Source organism: Labeo rohita, chromosome 9 (assembly GCF_022985175.1).
Source record: "Labeo rohita strain BAU-BD-2019 chromosome 9, IGBB_LRoh.1.0, whole genome shotgun sequence".
Lineage (NCBI taxonomy): Eukaryota > Metazoa > Chordata > Actinopteri > Cypriniformes > Cyprinidae > Labeo > Labeo rohita.
In genome coordinates this window covers 19501441-19525888 of record NC_066877.1, presented here as the reverse complement: position 1 = coordinate 19525888, position 24448 = coordinate 19501441, and the positions used below count along the sequence as shown (strand labels likewise).

The 24448-nt window shown below is 35.2% G+C and overlaps 2 protein-coding genes across 7 annotated transcripts in view; both read left to right on the top strand.

Moving 5' to 3' along the window:
- Positions 1–7202, top strand: part of epb41l5 (erythrocyte membrane protein band 4.1 like 5) — a 41280-nt gene extending 34078 nt beyond the window's left edge. For 4 of the 6 annotated variants that reach the window (XM_051119115.1, XM_051119111.1, XM_051119112.1 and 1 more), the window contains 5 exons: positions 1387–1468; positions 3126–3203; positions 3371–3430; positions 4136–4260; positions 5660–7202. In XM_051119115.1, coding sequence (XP_050975072.1) covers positions 1387–1468; positions 3126–3203; positions 3371–3430; positions 4136–4260; positions 5660–5726 — 412 coding nt within the window. In that variant the 3' untranslated portion in view covers positions 5727–7202. The remainder of the gene's footprint in view (positions 1–1386; positions 1469–3125; positions 3204–3370; positions 3431–4135; positions 4261–5659) is intronic. The other 2 variants (XM_051119114.1, XM_051119116.1) reach the window with 2 other exon arrangements.
- A 1719-nt stretch (positions 7203–8921) lies between these two features.
- ramp1 (receptor activity modifying protein 1) overlaps positions 8922–24448 on the top strand; it is a 36804-nt gene continuing 21277 nt past the window's right edge. The window contains exon 1 of the mRNA XM_051119125.1: positions 8922–9319. Within this exon, the coding sequence (XP_050975082.1) occupies positions 9274–9319 (46 nt within the window). The 5' untranslated portion in view covers positions 8922–9273. The remainder of the gene's footprint in view (positions 9320–24448) is intronic.

Here is a 24448-nt window from a genome sequence, read left to right as displayed (position 1 = left end):
CTTTATTTACATTTTTATGTGTTTATTTATGAGGGATATGTTCTGTTATGGATGTGACAAGCCTGAAAATAGCACTTACTAGACTATGGAAAATCATGCACTTAAAAAAAAGCTTAAAAAAATATGTTGAAATCTGTGCTATCAGTATAGTAAAATCCTTTGGTGTAAAAACTTTTTTTCATGGTAAAGTTAACTTTTGCATGGAATTACCCTGGAACAAATTTGTGTGCCTCTGTATCCTAAAAGCTAGACTGAGATGCTGTAGTTGCTAATTTAAAATAAATTATAACTTATTTTCTTTTTCTAATTGACAGCATGATCACAGATGATGTCCATTAACTGTACCTTGAACACAGAACATTCCATAAAGTAGCCTGTGATTTACAGCTCACTGTTGCCATCTAGTGTCATCCGTTCATATGTATATACAGATGGGTCATATGGCTGTGATCTGCCTGGAAACATGTTTTTATGTAACCACATGTACTCATGCCACAGATTGACTACACTATTAGCTGTGTACACTGACCTGGAACTGTTCAGCTCACATGAGGTCTTAATGTGGAAGATTTTTTTTTTTTTTTTTTGTCCAACATCACATTTGCAATTAGATGTCTGTAGAATTAGATAAATGTGGTGTGATTGACGGTTAAAATTAGATACAACATGAAAATTAGGTGTTATGGAAAGAAACCAGAGATTAAATTATAATTCACTACTGATGCTTACATCAGATGCTCAATTTGTAGACCCCAAAATCATAGGTTTGATTCACAGGGAACACACACGCTGGCAAACTCGGCTGCCAAATGTGTAAATAATTTGTACCTTTACAATGGTACACACTTTGTCCGGACTCACTGGAAAGCTGCTCTGCTGTGGTGGAGAGCGGTCCAAATGGGTGTGCGCATACACACACACACACACACACACACACGCACGCACAAACCCATAATCAACAGTAATCACAAAGTGACCTTCAGTCATTTCCTCAAACACTTAATAAGAGGTGTTCATAAGGTTTCATTCAAGGGTGAACATTGTGATTTCCTGTGTGATTTCGTTTGAATGAACACTAATGAATAGCTTGAGAGGTTCTTTGAAATGCTCAAAGGTTTTCAGTGTCTTTGTGTTCATTTCCAGTGCTTAAAATCAAAAGGTTTGTGTCCAGAGCTCTTCTCTGACATGCTTCATCACTGTTGAAGCATGTCCTGAATATTTCTACCCTTTTTTTTGGTCAGGAAAGAACAAGAAGAGAGTTCACGCAGCTACAGCTGCTATTGTTTTATCATATACTGCAGCTTCAAGAGTCACTCTGGAAAAAAAAAAGACTTGCAGTGCATTTGTTCATGAAAAGTGCTCATTCTATTCATTGTCTGTCCTCAGCCTGGAAGAGAACGCAGATGACTTCATCTCTTCTGTGCCGACTCTGTCATCAGATCCAGTGAATGAGGCCCAGTCATCCAAGGTAACAAAAGTGGCTTGATGTCATTCCAGCTGCTGGCACACTGTAACAGGAGTCCACAGCAGCTGTCAGCATACACCATCATTTACTCACTCACCACTCAAACATGCTTTCCTTTACAGGGAAAATAAATCCGGCAAAACATCTCATATTTTCTTTGGCTGTCAAACATTCATAACAGTGTGTTGAGGTTTTGCTGTTTACTCAGTGGTTCATCAGGATTGTCAATAGAGTGCTGCAGGGATGACAACCCATAGTTAGCATCCCCTTGGTCCCCTTGACAAAAAGCCAATAGGATTCTTTTTTCCTCTTGGCTTCTGAATTACTGCAGGAAATCAAATCCGTAACCAATTAAAGTTTTTAGTTTTTAAATGCTGGTAATGCATGGTAATCTTCACATAACTTTTATGAATTTTAAAGCCTAAATACAATCAACCAAAGTAAAAAGCTAAAGTTAGGCTATAAATAAATTTACATGTGGGAAGGTTTGCACGATTGTGGCTATAAACACAAGAAGGCTATAAAAGCAGACTCGAGAGTAGATGAGCTTTCATGCTTTGCATGATATTTAATGTCTCTGAAATCCTTCGTAGTCCCATTTAGCTGCTTGTTAGCAACTGCCTTTTTCAAAACACAAAAAGCTTAAAAAATCATGAATGCTGATTATTGAATTTTTGTTGTAGAATAAAATGTAAAAATATCTTGACCTTATGTTAACCACAGCCCTCACTTCAAGCATATAACCAGAACCCCACTGACTTTGAGATTATGCAACTCGCATCCACCTCACCATGCCACATTTACTATTTACTTGCATTTTTATCCAATTATATTGACTATTCTCCCTTTCTGTCTTTAATTTTTTTTTTTTTTTTTTTTTCAAATAATTACAAAAGCTGTTACACTTTTTGTGATGTCTTGCCTGCAGGAAATGCTAATCTAGTCTAGAGCTGCACGATTATGGATAAATTGAGAATGACAATTTGTTTGTTTCAAATAGAGATCACGGTTCTCCCACGATTCTAAACTAAGCAAAATAACATAATTATTTACTAGAGGCTGTGACAAAATATCAATTGCCTCATTGTATTCAAAAATGTTGAATTAATTTGAATGAATTATTTAAAAAAAAAAAGTTTAATTATTCAATTACTCCAATACTTCACTTGTTCTATTACTAAATGAATCTGCATTTGTGAATCATTTAATAATAAATAAATTTTTTTAACAGTCACTTGTCACAGTGTAATCAACTAACATTATAAGAAGCAAAAATTGCTTTCAAAAGATGATTTGCTCCATTCTGGTCACCACAATGAGTATCAGTGTTCATATCCGAACTATAAACTTTTATCCAAGTACTTCTGTGATATGAACGATTGTAGGACAGAAATAATATTATTGTGGTTGAAAATACTGTTTGTGAAGATGTTGCATATCTAAACATAATAACTGCTCTCTCTGTGTCAGCAGCAGTGCAAACGTTCCGATATGAAAGGTTTAGTAGACAGACAAATCCTTGTCATTAGCAAATAAGACTGTGTGGGTGTTTGAATTGAGATCGCGATCTTTTAATGATTAATCATGCCGCTCTAACCTAGTCATTGAATGTGCTTTTGGTTGGCATTCACGTTAGAGGACATGGCTTTTTACAATGCAGGTCAAAGTTCAGGATCCTGAGCCGCTGACAGCCTCTCTGACTGATAACCTGATAGACTTCACAGACCCCATCCCTGTAGTAAGTTCAGCACTGCAGCTCACAATATGCTTGTAGTGCTTGTAGTAAGCAAAAGTTTACTGTTTGACTATATAATTGACTGTATGGCACAATAATGCATGCTTTCTTTAGGTGTTTCCACATCTTTGCAGTGTTAATATTACATTAAAATATTTCATTTGAAACAGGTGCCAGCTCCCAAACCCACAATCACTCCTCGATGGATCATTCCAGCATCAGCACCTATAGTGAGTTGACATTTAAAGACTTTTTATGTAACACTTTACAACAAGGTGTCATTTGTTACCGTTAGTTAAACTATTAATTAACATGAACAAACAATGATCAATACATTTATTACACTATTTATGTTAATTTTAGTTAACAAAAATACAGTCGTTCATTGTTTATTCATGTTAGTTCACAGTGCATTAACTAATGCTATCAAACACAACTATTTTTCATTCTTAGTTTGCTAACGAAAGTAGTTAACTACCGTTAACTAATGAACCTTATTGTAAAGTGTTACCCCTTTTTTAAATGCTCTATCTAAAGATTAAATGATATTGCATGAAAATGAAATCTGATGGATTGATTGGATACTCTAAATATGATACATTAGGTATGGTTTAACGGTACCTCCAAATGACTGTAGCAATCACAGAGGTTTAGCTTTTCCTGGTGAGGACTTTGGACACGGATCCATGCAACAGCAACTTTATCACAGCATTTGCACATGGATGCTGCTTCATGTTTCTCTGCAGCTCTGTAGATGCACTCTGTAGATATATAGATTTAAAAGCAGCCTTCATATTGCAGCTGATGATGTTGACTCAGATGACTCCCTATCAAGCCACATGTTCAATGGAGTGTACATTTTCATTACCCTCACTTCTCACATTTCTAGTAGTTCATTTAGTGACTGACTCTTCCCTCCTTCCTCTCAACTCTAGCAGTCTGGCACCTTTACTAACGGCCTCCTTGACTGTACAGCAAAGATGTCATCTCACCATCCTGAAGGAGCTGCTATTTCCTCACTCCCCCATCTCTCTCACACACACAATGTGATTGCCACCAGGTTTGTTTCATCCCTGCTCCATTACCTTTCTCTGCTCTGTTTAGGATGACAGTTGTCCTGTTACTTTCCTAAGCAATCAGACTTACCATTTTCAACTTGGTAGATGATAAAACTAAGAGGAGTCATGCTGTGATTTCAACATTATGTGGGTGTATTTCTCCACTGACAGCTATTTGGAAGTAGTAGTGTATTCAGTTAAATACACTAGCATTCAAAAGTTTGGGGTCAGTAAGATCTGTTTAATGTTTTTGAAAAGATTCTTATGCTCACCAAAGATTTATTTGATCAAAAATACTGTAAAAACAGGAATATGGTGAAACAGTTTTCTTTTTTATTACATTTTAAAATGTAGTTTATTCCTGTGATGGCAAAGTTGAAATTTTAGCAGCCAATACTCCAGTCTTCATTGTCACATGATCCTTCCGAATATATTTATTTGGTGCCCAAAAAAACATGATTATATAAGCTCACAATTTTGACTTTTTTTCTCAGAATTATATTACAATTGTAATTTTTTGGCACGCAATTGTGAGTTAAGTCAGAATTGCGAGGTATAAACTTGCATTTGCAAGAAAGAGTCAGAATTGCGAGAGGAAAAAGTCTGAGTTGCATGATACTCACATTTGTGGGAAAAAAAAAAAAAAAAAAATCAGAATTGTGAGGGGGAAGGGGGGGAGTCAGAATTGGGAGAAAAAAGGAATTACAAGGAGAAAAGTTAGAACTGTAATACAAACTCACTGAAAAAATCTGAAGTGCGAGTTTATGTCTCTCAATTATGAGAAAAAGTCAGAATTGTGAGATACAATCTCACAACTGCAAGAGAAAAGTAAAAATTGCAAGAAAGTCAGAATTGCGATACAAACTTGTATTTGCGAAAAAAAATGGTCCGATTTGTGAGAAAAAAAGTCAGAATTGCAAAATACGAACTCGCAATTGCGAGAAAAAGGTCAGAATTACGATACAAACTTGCATTTGCAAGAAAAAAAGTCAGAATTGTGAGGTACAAACTCGCAATTGCAAGAAAGTCAGAATTGCAAGATACAAATTCGCATTTGAGAGAAAAGTCAGAATTGCGATACTCGCATTTGCGAGGAACAAAAAGTCAGAATTGCAAGTTATTTTGAGTTAATAAACTCACAATTCTGACTTCATAACTCACAATTGCAATCCATAACTTCAAATAAAAGAAAAAAAATCCAAAATCCATACTGACCCCAAACATTTCAACAGTAGCGTTTATGCATGCAACATATTCATTGAAAAACAACAACAACAAAACAGCAGAGCAGCAGAAATTGCTTTAAACACTGAAGTGTTTTTTTTTGTTTGTTTGTTTATCTGAAGTTTGTTCTTAACTCAGCTTCTGATTGTAACTGCTAATTGCTGTGATCTTTGACAGCATTGTGGCTCACCCAATCAAGGACGACAACCACAAACCCAAAGGTCTGCTGACTACTGAACTCTGAGAGCAACGCTTTGAGCACATGCCCAGCACCTGTCATTGGACCATCAAATGTTTCCCTACATTCCAGTCAAACACATTCCAGTGCCCTTACAATGCAGGCACAGACAACTGGACTCTGGGCATGCTTGGGGTTGCAGTTTCATCTTTAAGAATGCCGACTTTTGACAGATGGCATCCGCAAGGCCAGGTCTCAACGCTGGTGACCAAGAATAAAAGATTTGAACTCAGTTTAAGTGCACAAAGGGCTAACAGCAGGGTACAGTGTTTGGGGACCACCATTCCTTTTATAACTTTTATACCTCTTTTAAGTGACTCTACACAGCCCTTTGGTGTAGCAGAAGCACATAAATGAAGGGATGTTTGATCATCTAGAATGTTTGATCCACCTGCTGTCCACTTCCTGTTCAGATGACTGTGAAAGAACTTGTGATCCCCTTGGATCGCAGTGCATCACTGACTATTTTAGAACTGGAGTAGTTTTTCCTACAGAAATTCTATTTTTTAATCTTTTTGCCTTTCTTTTGCTCTGCTTTCTATGTTCTTATGAAGTAGCTGCATTCACATACACTTTTAAGTACTGTACTCTAAACTGCACATTTGTTAGAGCACTGTTGTGTAGCATTGGGCAACTCATGAAGTCATTGAGCCAAGATATGCTGTTTGAATCTTTTATCAATGCTGTTTTTATCCATACATAGTAGTTATGAACTGCCTTATTTTAATAGCTCACAGATTTTAAATGTACATGAACATATTACACCATAACGTTACAGTGTAATTTGTCATCTATTGTGTTTAATTGAAATATTTCACTGGGTGTTCTGTGTAGAGTGTAAATGCAGTTCTTAAGTGTGCTTCACAGTTTAAAAATGCTGTATTAGATGTTATGTGAGACACAGGAGCAGCTGAGACCTCTGTCACCCACTGGCTCATACAGTATCGAAGACTTGGACCATGTAAACAAACTAAAATGTTATTCACTGTGATACAATGGAGGGGGGAAAAAAATCACCACGCACAGTCTGTGCCGGTGGTTACCGCAAATGAGAGGCCTTTCATGGACCCTTCCTCCTCCACGGCAAGTTCCACAAGCATTTGCTGCTATTTTTCAGTACACTAAAAAGTAATTGGTATAATCACTGGATCTGAAATCACTGGGATGAAATGTTTAGAGGTCAAATTTTACCTTTTTATACAGTCAATTCTTGTAAATAATTATATGTTGGTTGTTTATATGGTCTGTCTGTTCTGATTTGCTGTCTTTAGTGGAAGTGCTCAGTCACAGAAGGCAGTTGTAGCTGGAATCTGTTGATATGCTAATCATTTTCTTCTCCAAGTCTCACACTGTAGGCTGATTTACATATATTAATGACCTGTAGATGTCACAGCAATGATCTGTTTATATCAATACACTGACTGTAAGCCTTGTCATTTTGTATAATGTGACATTACACAAGTAAAGATATTTTAACATTGTTATTGGACCAGTGCTTTTATGTGCATTCAGTATGTCTGGCTAGATTGATTGAGAGATCAGGAAAGAAAGAAAAAGAGACAGAAAAAATAGAGAGAAATGAAGAAATGGAAAGAGAAAGAAATATAAAGAAAAGAGATATATATCGATAGACAGAGACGGATCAATTATATATATATACATATATAATAGAAATAGATTGATTGATAGAGGTAAAAAGACAGATAAATAGAAAGAGATAGATATAGATAGACAGACAGATACATATATCCATAGATTGATAAATAGAAATATTGATACATAGACGGATAGATAGATGGATGGATAGATAGGAAGACTGATAGAGATTGATATATCGATAGAGGTAGTAAGAGATAAATGAAATAGCTAGAAAAAGATATAGATAGATAATAGAAATAGAAAGAAATAGACTGATCGATAGAGGTAGAAAGAGATAGATATATCCATAGATAGATAGATAGATAGGAAGATAGATTGATTAGAAATAGAAAGAAATAGATTGATCGATAGAGGTAGAAAGAGATAGATATATAGATAGATGGACAGATAGATATATCCATAGACAGATGGATAGATAGATATATCGATACATAGGCGGACAGACAGACATAGATAGATAGATAGATGTCATAATGTCTGTTTCCCCTGTCAGTGTGGCTGAATTCTCCAGTGGAGCAGCAGGTGGAGCCAGAGCTCTTCATGATCTACATGAGTCAAAAAGGATCAAACTTGAGTCCTCAAGCACCAATGTAAGCTCTAAACTGTACGACTTAGTGGAGATCACACAAGATATTTTTCAGTTATTGATGTTGTTGTTGTTGTTCGCCTCATTGTTCACCTTTAAGGAAATTCCGTTTGACTACAAATGTATTAATTTAGTCTTATTTAAAAAAAAAAAAAAAAAAAAAAAAAAACGGCAGCATCAGAAACAAATGCGGGTCACTGCTCCAAACTTGTGCTTACGATTTCTAACCAAACAGTTTATTTACCGCATGTTTATACTTATTTCACTAATATTATTTTCCTCAATATATATATATATATATATAATCACAACATCATAAAAAATAAAAGTGTTATTCCCGGTCATAATTAAAACTAATCACAACAAAAAATCATAAAAATTAACATTGAACATACAATTAAACAATTAAACATATGAACACCTGTTCATATGAAATCAAGGCAAACTGTTCGGAGGAATTCAGTTTAATTGCCTGAATTTATTAATATTGTTATTGACTGCGTGGATAACTGATTACAATACTACTCGAAGCCCCAATAAGAAAAACCTATTAGTTATACTTACTAGCAGAACTGCTGTTAAAGCTTTTTTCTCAGTCTAATTAATCATTATTTTGGCAATTCCCCCTGTAATTCAGATCGTGACCACAGAAGGCGTAAAATCTCACTTTTTTTCGGGTCTTAAATTATGATAAATATCTTTATTATTTTATCTGGACATGAAAATTCGCGTTAATCCATCGGAAGTTACGAGGCAAGTTTATTACTTTTTGGCATTAGATAATACCGGTTTGTGTATTCATTAAATGTTATATAAAATGTGTGTAGTAAATTTGGAATTGAGCATGAAGCCCTTGATCAGTTCTCTAATTAATTACGTTCGTGTTTATTATTAGCCAGCATAAGTTGATGAGCCGTGAGGGAGGTGGCTTCCCGTTTACTCTCGCCACAAGCACAGCTCTCATCGTTTAGTTGTGCGCCTGACGCGCGCTCGAGCGCACAGCCCGACTGTCCACAAGCGACTTCAGAGAGAACTACTGAGCGCACACGCTTCAGCTGAGCCGAGACCGAATTCATTTGTTCATTTGAGCTTTATTCGCCACTAAAGCAGTACTTTATAAAACACAGGGCATGGTGACTGTGGAACGGAGGAATTCTCTCTTCGACGGCTTCAGCGGAGATTCAGCGTTGAATGAAACTGTCCGCAAAATTACCTGCCAAATGCGCAGATGTGTCGAGTGTAGTGAGAGTAGTACCGTATAATCAACTATCAACAAACTTCTGTTGCTTTGACTGAGATTGAAACGTCATGGCATCAGTGTCGTGGAGACATGCGCTTTTCTTCTTGGTTGTTGGTAAGTTGAACTGGTTTGTCCTGTTTATGTCAGCAATTCAGCCTATTATGTTTGTTTCTGAAATTCCATACCGACTGTAAAACCCCCAAGAAAGTTAGAACATATCAGAACAGAAGTGTCCAGTAGTTTGTTTGTTTGGTTTGATAATGGTTTATGGGAGACTGGACCTCAGTAATTGTAAGGTGAGTCAGAACTCAAGTGTTTTAGCAGTGGTTTTGTAGGTTGGTTTCATGCAAATACAAACCTGTTAATAATGGTTGTGAATTCTATACTCCAAACAGAAATATAATATTTTTGTAATAGCTATTGGGTTAAGTGAACACACTAGTATGTATTCAGGCAAGAGTAAACTATAATTAAAAAAGATCTTTTTGTTCCCGGGACAAAAGTAATTTATTTTTTGTAAGTTTTATTAAGTTCAGACAATGAGTTTTAAATATTATATTAATACAGCTGATCATAATATTTGGTAGCCAAAAGAGGTTTAATGTTTTGGTATGTTAAATTTGTATTTAGGTACACTACCAGTCAAAAGATTTTTAATGTTTTTTTTTTTTTAAAGAAGTCTCTTCTGCTCACCAAGCCTGCATTTATTTGATCCAAAATGCATCAAAAGCAGTAATATTGTGAAATATTTTTACTGTTACAAAACAAAAAAACAAAAAAAAAAAAAAAAAAAAAAAAAAAAAAAAAAAAAAAAAAAAAAAAAAAAAATATAATAAATATATATATATATATATATATATATAAAAGTATTGAAGACATTCATTTTTTCAGGATTCTTTGATGAATAGAAAGATCAAAAAAAAAAAAAAAAAAAAAAATCAGCATTTATCTGAAATAATAATAATAATAAAAAAAAACTTTTAAAACAATAGATACTAAAAGCTTGAAATAGATACAAAAATACAAAAGCTTGGAGTAAGTGTAATTGTTTTTTGTTTGTTTGTTTGGGGGAACGAAAAGGATGCTTTAAATTGATTAAAAGTGATGATAAAGACATTTATAATTTTTCAAAAAGATTTCAGATTTCATTTAAATGCTGTTCTTCTAAATGTATTCATCAAAGAAACCTGAAAAAAATTCTACTCAGCTGTTTTCAACTTAATAAATAATAATAATAATAATAATAATAATAATAATAACAACAACAATAATAATAAATCTTTTTTGAGCAGCAAAAATATATTAGAATATTAGAATGATTTTTGAGTAATGCTAAAAATTCAGCTTTGAAATCACAAGAATAAATTACATTAAAAATATATTCAAATAGAAAACAGTTATTTTAAATAGTAAAAAAAAAAAAAAAAAAAATCTTGCTGTTCAAAAACATTTGACTGGTAGTGTAAATTAGGCCAGTGAGATGATTGGGGGGAAAATGGCACAGTTTTTTTTAAATTAATACCTTTTACATTTTTGTGGTTTAATTTTTCATGAAAATGTTTTACTTTTTAAATTTCACTGAAAAGCCTGCAATATGCTATTTGATGGCTGGTACCATGTGATATGACAACTTGTATTACAAATTTCCCTGTATGGTGTGACAACAATGCAAGTATAGCTAGCTTGTTAAATAATTTGATTTGAATTATATCCTGACTGTAATATCCTGATCGTAATTTTCAGAAAAACATGTAATATTTGTATGTAGAACACAAACGCTCTTATCCCACATATTCCCTTTTTTTTATACAATACACAAATTTTGCTGGAAGTAAAAATCCATAAGTGGCAAGTCCACCCACGTATGGGTCAATTATCTAATTTTCTAATTAATAATGCATGGCAACCTCCTTCTGTTGGAAAGAATTCATTTCACACTTACCTTAACAAGCTCGCTGAGCTGTGCTGAGCATGACTAACAAGCTGCACTCTGCTTGCCTTGATTTCCTGTCACCATTCAATTGGGATTGCTATATTTACTCTACCAAGATTCATGGCATACTTTCTTAGCAAGAATGTCTTTAATGCAAATACGAGGGATTCATTGTTGTGAACTGACCTGACTCTCGGTCTAATAATGCACACATATGACTCTCCCTTTGTGACAGTGACAAACACGTATCTGTCTCTCTGACAGCAGAGGGGAAGAGAGGATGCTGATGGATTCACACTAGAGAATGAAGCTCATGTAACTGTAGAGAAATATTTAATCAGTCTGTAGAAATATGTAACTCTTGAATGAACACTTCTGCTCTAGTTAAGCCTGCTGTAGTGAATGTCCTATAAAATATGTAGATTTAGCAGGAGAATCTTCTGATTTTAAAACAGCGTCAGGAAGGAGAACTCAGGAGGAGTGTATGTTAACTGATCTCTGAAATAAAACTGCTACCTACTCTACGAAAGTATGCGAGTAACAAAATGACATGCAAGCTTGATTTTGATGGGTTGCATTTTAAAAGTATGTATTCCATGGCTATTCTAACAATGCAAGTTTGTGTTACATTTTCACAGTTGCTGCAAAGAGCTCTAATGGATGCTACAGCATAAAACTAGTTTCATGACAAATTATACATCCAGTTTAGTGACCCACACCTTGGATAGTAACCTAGTAGTAACGTATCTATCGCAGTCTGAGGTTTCCTACCGCAACAGCCTTTCATTTCCTTTCCTTTCCTTTCTTTTCCTATCCTTTCCTTCCCTTTCCTTTCCTTTTTTCTTGTTTCTTTCCATTAGTTTTGCCATATCCTTTCCTTTTTAATTTCTCCTTTCCTTTTCACTTCCTTTGCCCTTTTCTTATTCCTTTACATTTTTCCTTTCATTTCCTGCTTCTTACCTGTTTGTAGTTTCCTTTTCTTTGCTTTTTAAAATCTCCTTTTCTTATTTATTTCCCTTTGGTTTTCCTTTTCATTCTTTTCCCCCTTCTTTTTATTTTCCTTTTACCGCTGCCCTTTCCTTTTCCAGTTACTTTTGCCTTGCTTTCCTTCCTTTTTTCTTACCCTTTTCATGTCCTTTTTCCTTTCCTTTCCTTTCCTTTCCTTTCCTTTCCTTTCCTTTCCTTTCCTTTTTCTTTCAGTGTATCCTTTGCTTTTTATATTTCCTTATCCTTTCCTTTTTCATTTCTCCTTTCTTTTTTACTTCCTTTGCCCTTTACGTTTCTTCTCTTTCCTTTCCTTTCCTTTCCTTTCCTTTCTTTTCGGTATATATTTTGATTTTTATATTTCCTTATCCTTTTCTTTTTAATTTCACCATTCTTTTTCACCATTCTGTTGCCCTTTTATTCTTGCTTCACATTTTTCATTTCCTTTCCTTTCCTTTCCTTTCCTTTCCTTCCCTTCCCTTCCCTTCCCTTCCCTTCCCTTCCTATATTTTCCTGTTTCTTACCTGTTTGTAGTTTGTTTTCCTTTGCTTTTTAAATTCTCCTATCCTTTTTATTTTGTTTTGGTTTTCCTTTTCATTCTATTTCCCCCTTTTTTTTCTTTTCCTTTTTCTCCTGTCCTTTCCTTTTCCATTTCCTTTTGCCTTGCTTTCCTTCCCTTTTTCTTCCCCTTTTCCTTTCCTTTTGGAATATCTTTGCTTTTTTTTTAAATTTCCTTATCCTTTTCTTTTTAATTTCACCTTTCTTTTTCATTTCCTTTGCCCTTTTATTCTTGCTTCACATTTTTCCTTTCCTTTCCTTTCCTTTCCTTTCCTTTCCTTTCCTTTCCTTTCCTTTCCTTTCCTTTCCTATGTTTTCCTGTTTCCTACCTGTTTGTGGTTTGCTTTCCTTTGCATTTCATATTCTCCTTTCCTTTTTATTTTGTTTTGGTTTTCCTTTTCATTCTATTTCCCCCTTTTTTTTCTTTTCCTCTTTCTCCTGTCCTTTCCTTTTCTTTTGCCTTGCTTTCCTTCCCTTTTTCTTGTCCTTTTTCCTTTCCTTTCCTTTCCTTTCCTTTCCTTTCCTTTCCTTTCCTTTCCTTTTTTCCATGTTTTCCCATTTCTTACCTGTTTGTAGTTTCCTTTCTTTTGCTTTTTAAATCCTCATTTCCTTTGATTTTTTTCCTTTTTTATTTTCCTTTGGTTTTCCTTATTCTCTTTTCCCCTCCTTTTTATTTTCCTTTCCCCCATCACTTCCTTTTCCATTTCCTTTTCCTCAGCTTTCCTTCCCTTTTCTTTCCATTTTTATTCTCTGGCACTTTTTTCTGTCCCCTTTCCTTTCCTTTCCTTTCCTTTCCTTTCCTTTCCTTTCCTTTCCGTTCCGTTCCGTTCCGTTCCTTTTTTCCTCTTGCTTTTTAGATGACTTCCACCCTACTCTCTTTATAGATGTCCATCTTGTCCTGCAGATGCACCAGGGGAGTCTGACAAGTCCCAGGATATTGATGGCAACATGACTATTAACTGCTGGCACAGAGAACACAGTGGCTTCATGTTGTTGTTGCGAGCCGAGAGATAAACGCCAAGCACACTTTTCAAAACCGAACAAAGCTTTCATTGTGTTCCAGACCAGAATTGTGCTCTATCCCGCCAAGATTCATTGCTCTGACAATCTGACAATTGAAAGTCTACCACAGATAAATACAGTAAAGGACACTTTAGCAGGATGAAGGGGAGGACAAGGATGTGTGTTCTCTAAATACAGATTAACACGGTGCATTTCTCTGATTGAGGTGAATAACCTGATGGCAGTGGGCGGGGAGATCTGGACAGCTGTAACAAGTGAAGATGAATATATGGCTGCTCTATTTCTTTGCGCTTGTCAGGAACGCTTTGTATTTCATTCTCAATGTACTGCCTTAAGCAATTCTACCCTTGAAATAATTCAGTTTACTAGGTCTTAAATCCGAGTACATTAGTGAGCATTGTGTGCAAGGAATTTAATGGTAAATGGTTATAGAATTTGTTTTACCAACGGAGTGTTTGGAATTACATCCAGAGGGCTGCTGGACCAAACTAAGCATGCTTGATCATGCAGAACACAACAAATGTATCTACATTTCTGATTAGAGCTGACAGTCTAGACATGTAGTATAATCTGAAGATATCTCAAAAACTTTAGCATGAAGTAACTGCAAAAGCGGAATAATTTAGATTCCCTATGTTGTGATTGTTTTAAAATCTTTTGATATTTTGTATTCAAGCTGAAAGAATAGTTGTGTTTTATGATGTTCATATATTCAGACGACCCTTTTGCCTCATGTTCGATGTGTGACCATTTCACCTCCATGAACATTATGTGAAAAAGTGCGATGCGAACACAGTACTGAATATTTGAATACAAAAGCACAGTTAAACATACAGTACAGTGGACTAGCAAAACTTAATGGGGTTATCTCAATTGTTCAATTTTTAAAAAATACCAAATAAAGAAACAAAGATATAGAGATTACATATAGCAGGAGTGTGGAGCTGTAATTCATTTGAATAGCCACATAGCTGGTTTTAGGAGGATTTAATAAGACAACTTTTGACTTTTTGTTGCAGACTTTATAAGACACACATTTGAGTTTACTGGAGTCATTTGTCTGGAAAAAACTCTAACAAGCATGAGGCTTCCATAGAACTCATTTTAATCTCTGGCTTGGAAAAGCAGCAGAGATTTTTCATTTAACTGGGTGGTATGGGCATTGAGTCTTAGCTCTTGGCCGCTGATCATATAAATAAAAACAGGCAATTTGTGCGCCAGCCCTGGCCCTTGAGACCCACTTAGCATTTGTGTTGCTCCAAAATAAAAGTGTCGCTCTGTTTAATGCTTTACGAAACAGGTGTAGCACTAAAAAATACAGTTAATATTTGATGTCTAACCTGTCGTGTGATGTCAGCAGGGAATCGTCGTGCTGGAATGTGCAGCTCTCTGCAGCGCTGCTGGATGGGTTGGAGCTCCTCCCTGCATTAGCTGATTATTCATTATGCAGATCGAGTCACCCTATATACTGCGTTGCATCGTTGTGGTATAAATTAGTTTTAAAGGCAAATAAGAGGTGGATTGATTTAATCTGCTCCCTAGTAGGCTTGAGTTTAAGGCTCAGCATGGCCCTCTTATCATGCGGGAGACAGACAACACGACACTGAATGTGGCATTATATGCTGTGAAGTATCATTCTGGGGTCCTTGGTATGATTGTCTAAAGAGATGGTTAAAGCAGCAGCAGACCGCATGCAGTGTTTTTAAGACCTCTCTGACAGCAGGAGCTCAGGAAACAAGATCTGTCTCGGCCCCCGAGTGGCATTGGCATCTCGACCGCAAACCATCGAGTTGCAAACCAACACTTGAACACATTTTTATTTCCCTTTGGAGTCACACAGTGTTACTGTGGTTAGGGATTTTAGCTGCTTCAGACATTCCTTAAAGGGATAGTTCACCTAAAAATGAAAATTCTGTCAATACCCTCATGTCGTTCCAAACCCGGAAGATCTTTGTTCATCTTTGGAACGCAAATTAAGATATTCCTGTGAACGTGCGGCAAAAGTCGTTGTTTTTGTTTTCTTTGTGCACAAAGTTATTCTCGTAGTTTCATAAAATTAAGGTTGAACCACTGATGTCACATGGACTGTTTTAATGATATTTTTTCTACCTTTCTGGGCCTTGAACATGGTAGTTGAACTGCTGTCTGTGCAGGGTCAGAAAGCTCTCGTATTTACCAAAAATATATTAATTTGTGTTCTGAAGATGAACGAAGATCTTACAGGGGTTGGAACGACATGAGGGTGAGTAATTAATGACAGAATGTACATTTTTTGGTGAATTATCTCTGTAATATTAATTATTCTTTTAAAGGAGTTTAAAGGAGTTTTAAAGGAGAGGAGTTCACGGCCTTTTCATAATACAGTAGCTAAATCTCAAAGATCAAGGAAAACTCAACTTCTCTTTGGGTGACTCTGCTAAAGATTTTGCAAATAATTTTTTGTGTGTCTAACAAACTGAAAAGTAGGGTACAATGGGGCTAAAGGTGCTTTTCAACTTGCAAAATTGTCTGATGCTTGACGCAATCACAGGCAGCAATGCAGTCAATTCTGTGCTTGCTTGATTGAATATTTAATGTTTTAAAAATGTTGTAGATTTAAATAGTAAATGAGAATCGATAAAATTGTTCAGTGTATCTTGAGACAAATGTCTTCTTAATGATATTCAGTTTTGTTTAAGATAATTAAAGCGGCAGTTTTTAAATAACGAAAAAATATGTAAGAATATGCTATTGGGGCTAAAAGGCACAATAATTAACATGATAATTAATAAAAGGCTGATTTTTCCATTTGTTGACATGACATTGTTAGATTCAGATGGTAAATATCATACATCATGTTGGGTGTCCATCTTAGATATAATCACCATGTTTAGAATGAAACCATCATGTTTAAAATCATGCTGTTAATCATATCATATAACAAAATATCATTTGTTGTTATTACTATAAATCTAAATAAAACTACTATGGATTCTCCTTCAATGCTTTTAGAATCTTTACATTTTAAAATTACTTTGTTTCTGTATTTTAAAATAAATGTTTTAAATTAACATATTTAAATTACAGTATATTTATTGAACAAAAAAAATAATTATTTATTAAAATAAGCAGAAAATAGCACAAACTTTGTTAAAGTGATTGTTTTGAACAAGTATTCACTTAGACATTACTTAAAAAAACAAACAAACAAACAAAAAATGACTAAATAATAAACTACTTAAATGTTCAGTACAAACGTATGTATTTTTCTGCAATCATATACTTTGGGCACAGTGAAAAGCACATTTTTTTCTTAGGGGATGCCTTTAGCCCTGTTGTACCCTAGGTTTTTTTTACAATTATTATTAGAATGCTCATTAAAATAAATACTCATTAAAAGAAAACCATAAGTAATTTGCAGACAAAAAGATCTTCATCTTTCCCTACTTTCGTAAAACAGTTTTTGTCAGTTATTGGATGGCTTGACTGTGTATATACAGCTAAAATCTAAATAATTCAGCCCCTAAAAGTTGCATTTTGTAGATAATCTTTTATTCTTAACTGAAATATTGGCCCATTCCTGGCTTGAAACACTTGCAGATAATCTTTGATTTTCATGTTTCTATAAATAGTAAATTGAGGGTTTTTCTCAGTTGCTCTGATCAAACATTTTATTCCCCTTGGTGATATTTTGGTTTTTTTTGTTTTTTTTTTCAAGGTTTTCTGGTACAACACATTTTAAACTCATAAAGCTACCAGCTGCCAGTGTTGTCTAGGAACTTTCAGTGTTTAAACCAGGGGTCACCAAACTTGTACCTGGAGAGTTTACCTCCAACTTTCCTCAACACACCTACCTGGAAGTTTCAAGTATACCTAGTAAGACCTTGATTAGCTGGTTCAGGTGTGTTTGATTAGGGTTGGAGCTAAACTCTGCATGGACACCAGCCCTCCAGGACCAGATCTGGTGACCCCTGGTTTAAACAGTTAAACAGCAATTATGCACTTATAGCTTTGTGAGAGCTCTTTTAACTTGGCCATATTTGCTACTCAGCTTTAACACATGTATGGACTAAATGCTACCTGATCTTATGACGAAAACATACCTGTGGGAACTTTTTTGCAAAACGCAAAATACGTACCAATAAGTACATATCACTGCAGTTTCCAACAAAAATGAACACTAGAGGCGATAAAACAGCGAGCACTTGTAATCGTTTTCATACACGGTTACGATTACAGCTTCATGTGTTTCGCTTTCCGGACATAAAAAGCTTGCTCAGTAGCTCAGCCGGCATAGAAGTGGACTTAAAATGTGGAATCCTTGGGTACGAATCATGTGAAAAACATGACTTGCGATGAAAGAGCTAAAAGATGAGAGATCGAAAAACAAGTTAAAACTGCATGCTTGTGATTGCGTCACACTCCCTTTTGTTCATATGATCGGGTATAGGTTTAGGTGTAGTGCAGATGGTACATTCTTTTAAAATGTTACAAAGCATTAGAGTTATAGCACGTAGAAAACCAGTGTATTTGGCTGTAAAACGCACCATGTATGTTCTTATGTTCTGGGGAAAAAAATAAACACTCTTTTAGCGCCACTCGGTGGACATTTCACATCGAATATGTCACGAAACATATATACATATTTTGCCTCTTGAGATCGGGTCGACTAAGTGCATGCATGTGTAAAATCTCATTTCGTTCTAAGTTTCCAAAGGCTTAATTTTGTTTTAACAATATTTTTTAATCTATATTTTAATGCAAACACACAAATTATCTTATTTTTTTGCACAGTTGAATGCTGGCGCTTGATGTAAAGTGCATTTCAATTGCTGCCTACAACAGATTACAGTGCAAGGTGTCGATTAACTCTTGCAGCAGTGAGTCACCGTGACCCGCAGCAAATGACCCTCCTTAATGGGATCCAGCCGTTGGATGTAATGGCCGTGAGTGATCCATCACCTGTACAGCCAGATACGCTGACATTCATGGCCTCGGTAATTGCTTCATCACAAAGGGTCTGTGCCATGTAGATTATTTTGGAATGTCGTGATGGATGTTGTGCATGTGCATGTGTGTGATAAGAAGAGCAAATGGCAGCATTTGCTTTATCAATACTTAAACCATGTTACACAATGAGAGGACGAGCAAAGCAAGTGGTAATTTGCTTGCACAATGGCACATTGCTTGCTTCCGTAAATGGCAGACAGTACTTGATCAGACGGCCAACACTACAGAATGTTTTATACGGGTTGCTTCTTGACTGGGAGTGCTTTATGTGACTGTCACCATGTTTTCCCTGCAGCATATTGCAGGCTAATGCTTCTCTTCTGGCATTAATGCAAATGCTATCATGCTTTTCTGAAGTAGCCGCCGGCTGTTTTTGTCCGTGCTGGGATAGCAGCATCTCTGTACACTTCAATTTTGCATACACTGCGACATAATAAGAGCAGGCTTGGAGAGTCACAGTGTTGCACAGAATGGCAAAAAAAAGAAGTAATATGATTTATACTACTTATATGCTACTTACGAGCTTCGATTTAACATGACTTACATGTTTTAGTACATTCCAAAAAAAATTGGTAACCCAGCGCTGGGTAAATATTGGACAGAACACATGCTGGGTTATTTTGACCCATTTGGTTGGGTTAAATGTTTTTACCAAACATGCAAAGTTATTTTATTTAAGTCAGTTATTGTTTAAAAATATACTGCGGGTTTAAAATGGACTGGAACTGGAACTTATTTAACAAGCGTTTTAGACATAAAAATTGTAACATCTAAAAGCAGCATTTTCATTTTAATATATCTAGCCGTTCTTTGTAATAATTTTTTACCGAAATAGCACTAATTCTCATGCTCGCGAAATCTGAGCCAGTAAAAGGCTGCGAACTGGCAGACCACGGCCTCGCGTTGCACCCGTAGCTAAAAGATGCTGTGACTGCCACCAAAACCTACCCATAAACAAACAGTACTGACAAATTAAATTAAACTCAGTACTATAACGAATAAAATTTATTATAGTACTATAGTTATAGTTATTTTATGCAAGGCAAAAGGCGTTTTCCATCATGCAAAGTGACCGACGCAGCTGACTGACATTTCCTTCTAAAATAATACAATTTACAGCATAGTAAAGATTATAAAAAGATGTTATAAATGAAATAAAATGCATACAAACCTTTATTTCGCTGAAGAAGTGCAACAAAATGGTTCCTGAGAACCGCTCTCTCCTGTAGAGGACTCAAAAAGCCAGCTCTCTGACTGTCACTCAGCAGCTGGTTCGTTTAAATAGACAGGTTTAACCCAGTGGTTGGATAGAAAGAGAAAAACCCAGCGTTAAAAATGACGCAGCAACTTCGTTACAGAAAAACTACCCAGCACTTGGGTAAAAAAAAATATTAAAAATAACCTAATAAAATGACCCAACAAGTTGAACCCAGCATTTGGGTTAAAAAAAATAACCCAGCATTTTTTAGAGTATACTACAGTAGGTTTGTATAATGAAATATACGTTTTAAACTATACATTAAAAGGTTAATTCACCCAAAAATGAAAATTCTGTCATTAATTATTCAGCCTCATGTTGTTCTAAACCCGTAAGACTTTCGGAACACAAATTAAGATATTTTTGATAAAATCCAGGAACTTTCTGACCCTGCATGGACCGTAACACCACGTTCAAGGCCCAGAAAGGTAGTAATAAATAAAATAATCTATTAATCTAATGATTTAAAATAATCAGTGCTTCAACCAAAATTTACGAAGCTACGAGAATACTTTTTATGCACAAAGAAAAAATAACAGCTTTATTCAACAATTTCTTTAGTTTTCTCATAGCTTCATAAAATTATGGTTGAACCCCAAATGTCACATGACTATTTTAACAATGTCCTTACTACCTTTCTGTGCTTGAGCGTGTGAGTTGTGTTAAAAGCTCTTGGATTTAATCAAAAATATCTTAATTTGTGTTCTGAAGATGAACAAAGGTCTCACAGGTTTGGAACGACATGAGTGTGAGTAATTAATGACAGAATGTTCATTTTTTGAGTGAACTAACCCAATCTGTTAAACCTAAAATGTTACTACCATAGTAGTAATTTTGTTTTCCCATTCAGTCTGAAACAAAATTTTTTTAATAAATACTAAATGTTTACATTACCTACAAACCAACACATGCTAAATTATTTTTCTGTTCTAAATTTCTATAGGTTTTATTTTTTGTAGTGGATTTTATTATTGCTGAAATGTAGCTCTACTGACTGAAATGAGTTTACAGCTGACTGGTCTGTGCTAGTAAACAGTCTGAGGTGACCTGCAGCTTCGAGTCTTCCAGTAGTCCCAGAGATGGTGTCACATCTACAAATGACACCTCTCTCACAACAGTGCTCTGGACTGCAGTCAGACGTGCCCAAACCATTGATACAGCTGCCAGCCTAAATCACTGTAATGCCACTACTGGAAATCAAAATCCACAAATGACATTTAGCTGAGCCATATCACATTTATTTTGTGCTCATTTGGACACAAAAACATGTCAACAAAATAACATTTTTTATAGAATTAGTCATTTTTGCTGGAATATTTTTGTAGCGGAAATGCCATAGTCTCGATTATTTGACTTTTATTATCCGTCCAAATATACTTTCTCAGACCTGTCCAACTGTTGTTCGCTGTGTATACGTGTCTGCCTCTTGAGTTACTGTTAATCCCTGCGTTATCTGTCAATCTAAGCGTCTGTCTGCAGCCATTTACAAACATGAGACGCTCGCTGTGGCAGCCATTAATTTGACCAATTATGTGGCCAATGCACCTTAAGAGAACATGACAGCTTGACAGTCGCACAAAAAGCACACTGAAGGAAAGAATTTCAGGAAATGAGCAATATCAGTATAATGCTTCTGTCAGCTGTATTTGTCCACTGCTGTCTAAAGTGCTTGAAGCTGTGTTCAGTTTAGCACAACAGAACGTTTAAAATAATCTTATGGCTTTAATAAAAGTTAAACAGCATTTGTAGCATGATATTGATTACCATAAGTTTGACTCATCCCTCAGTTTTTATAAATGTACATTTACAGTACTGCACTTGCCCTGTCTGAGAGACATAAATGATACATTTTATCTCGTATAGAGTGTTGAATTAAAATAATTTTGTGGCCTCTTGAGTTGTCTTAACGTGAGTCATTGTTTCACATAATTACCAATAACATATTCACACATTTCAAGAGTCAATGTTTGGAAAATGAGATATACTTAATAGGCTATCCGCTATGCAAACGCAAAACTGAATGCAGAGACTCTTGAGTTATTTCATGTTTAGTTAGGCATAACAGATATGATGACACAGAGGAGGGACAGTTCTGAAACTACAGCTGGACTAGATATAGTTCATGTTAGGTGCTTTTGAGCAGAATTAATTAAATGGACCCAAAGGGCGCTGCAGAGTTCCCAGGTTCTGTAGCATCTTTTGTGTTCAGAATCTAAGGCTGATGTTTTTCTTTAGAGTGAAAGCATATAGTAACCGGGGGTTGTCATGTTGCCAAAGGGACAAAACATGATGAAAGCACTGTAAAATTAATATAAAAGTGGTTCATATTGTATGCTATATCCTAAGTCTTCTGCATCCATTAAGTGTCCTTATGGAAATTTCAGTCTGCTCTTAAAGGATTAGTTCACTTCCAGAATAAAAATTTCCTGATAATTTACTCACCCCCATGTCATCCAGGAGGTTCATGTCTGTCCTTCCTCAGTTGCAAAGAAATTAAGGTTTATGAGGAAGGCATTTCAGGATTTTTCTCGATATAATGGACTTAAATGGGGATCAACGGGTTGAAGGTCCAAATTGCAGTAAATGCAATTTAAAACAAAAGTAAATGATCAATGATTATTCTGGAACTAACTAATCATTTAATGCAAAGCTTGAAATACAGTACATGTTGTTACTGTTACCTAAACTAAAACTATTTAATTGAAATAATTATAATCATTAGATGAAAAACTGTTTTGAGTACTAAAAAATACTAAAGTACTTGCATACTAAAAGTTCAAGTACTAGAATTACTAAATTAAAAAAAATAATAATTTCAATATTTATTTAAATAGAAATATTAAAAGGCAAAATTTAAGAAAAATGAAGAGAGCACATAAAAATTACTAAAACGTAAGCTAAAATTGACATTAAAACTGAAAGTATAAAAATAAAAGCTAATTCAAAATATCAATAATTACTATAATAATATAAGGTATTAATATTATAACAATATTAATCATATAAATAATACTAAAATGACACTGCACATTAGTCGTTATGGACTGGATCTTTTGTGTTGCACAAAAGAAATCACGTAAAATGGGTTTCAAGCAATTTGAGAAAGAGTGAAAGACAGATTTTTGGGTGAACAATCCCTTTAACAGTCAGCAGCACATCATAAAGCCTCATAAATTCTCCACACTAAAAAGATGATTATGAATATGCCAGTCAACACAAAGTTACAGAAATGATCAAGGAGGAAACTCAAAACGTTCTCGTTTAGTTCTCCACCCTTTCAAAAGTCGCCTTAGAACAAACATTCTGTGCATTATGCAAGAGTTTGAGATTAAACAATCTCAGTGTTTGAAGAGAGAAAAATAAGGTCATGTATCAGCATAACGTCAACTTTATGTAATATGAGCTAGAAGTTACTGTATTTTACTGCATTTTATTGTAAGTTTATTATAACTGTGACTTTAGAAGGCCTGCATTACAATATTCTATAACCATGCTCATAAAAAAACTAAATTTTTTAAGTCCAAAACAGCTAGTGGAGTTGACTATGTTGACTATAAATGTACTTATTTCCCTAAATACTACAAAGTATTGATTAAAAAAAAAAGAATTAAAAAATCCATTGTAATCAAAACCACCTAATTAAATAGGTCAATAATAAGTACAATTACACATTGAATTGCTGTTCTGTGTGTACATATACTGTAAGTGGTTTGTGACTAATTGAAGTGGTTCTGAAAACACTTGTTTGTGAGTTTACCACTTAACAGTGGCCAGAACAGATGGATGCCATGATCTGTGTGGCCCAGCATCCTCCTACACACTAAAAGTAATTGCAAAAATGTCTGGGAAAAGTTTGTTCTGAGCTTTTATAAGGCCTTATTTTGAATGCTATGACATTCACACATTTTTAAGTGTGACTGAAGTGTACAAAATTCACAGTGTTGCAGTGATTTGTTCTCTTTCCACCATTTATAATGAACGGCAAGCTGTCTTTCCTAATATCTGTTTAACGGGTTCAGCTCCTCAGGAAGCAAACTTGCAAAAAAACACAGTACTGCCCTGTCCCCTTTACCGCAAGTGCAGTCTTGGTTAAAAACTCACTTTGCATAAGCAAACATGCCACTTTTGCCTGTATTGTGAGGCAAATCTGGAACAGTTTTCCACTGTATTATTCATTTTTCCTTTCATCCATCTTCAGGGCAATATAAAAGCTTACGCCTGCTAGAAATCGCTTATGAAACAGAATTGCTTTGGGTGCAAAATGCTTTAGGTTGTGTTGTCAGAGGGTACCAAGATGCTTACAATGATTTGTTTGTACTGTAACATTTTAATTCTCGCTTTGTACTATTTTTGCATTTACATTTGCGCACTACAGTTAATTGAGTGACATTACTGACTAACTCACTCTAAAGGATCCTGGATATCATGCAGATTGCTAGCATATTGCAGATGTGAAGTAGCTAGTTGCACACTTGTGTATTTGCACACACACAAACAG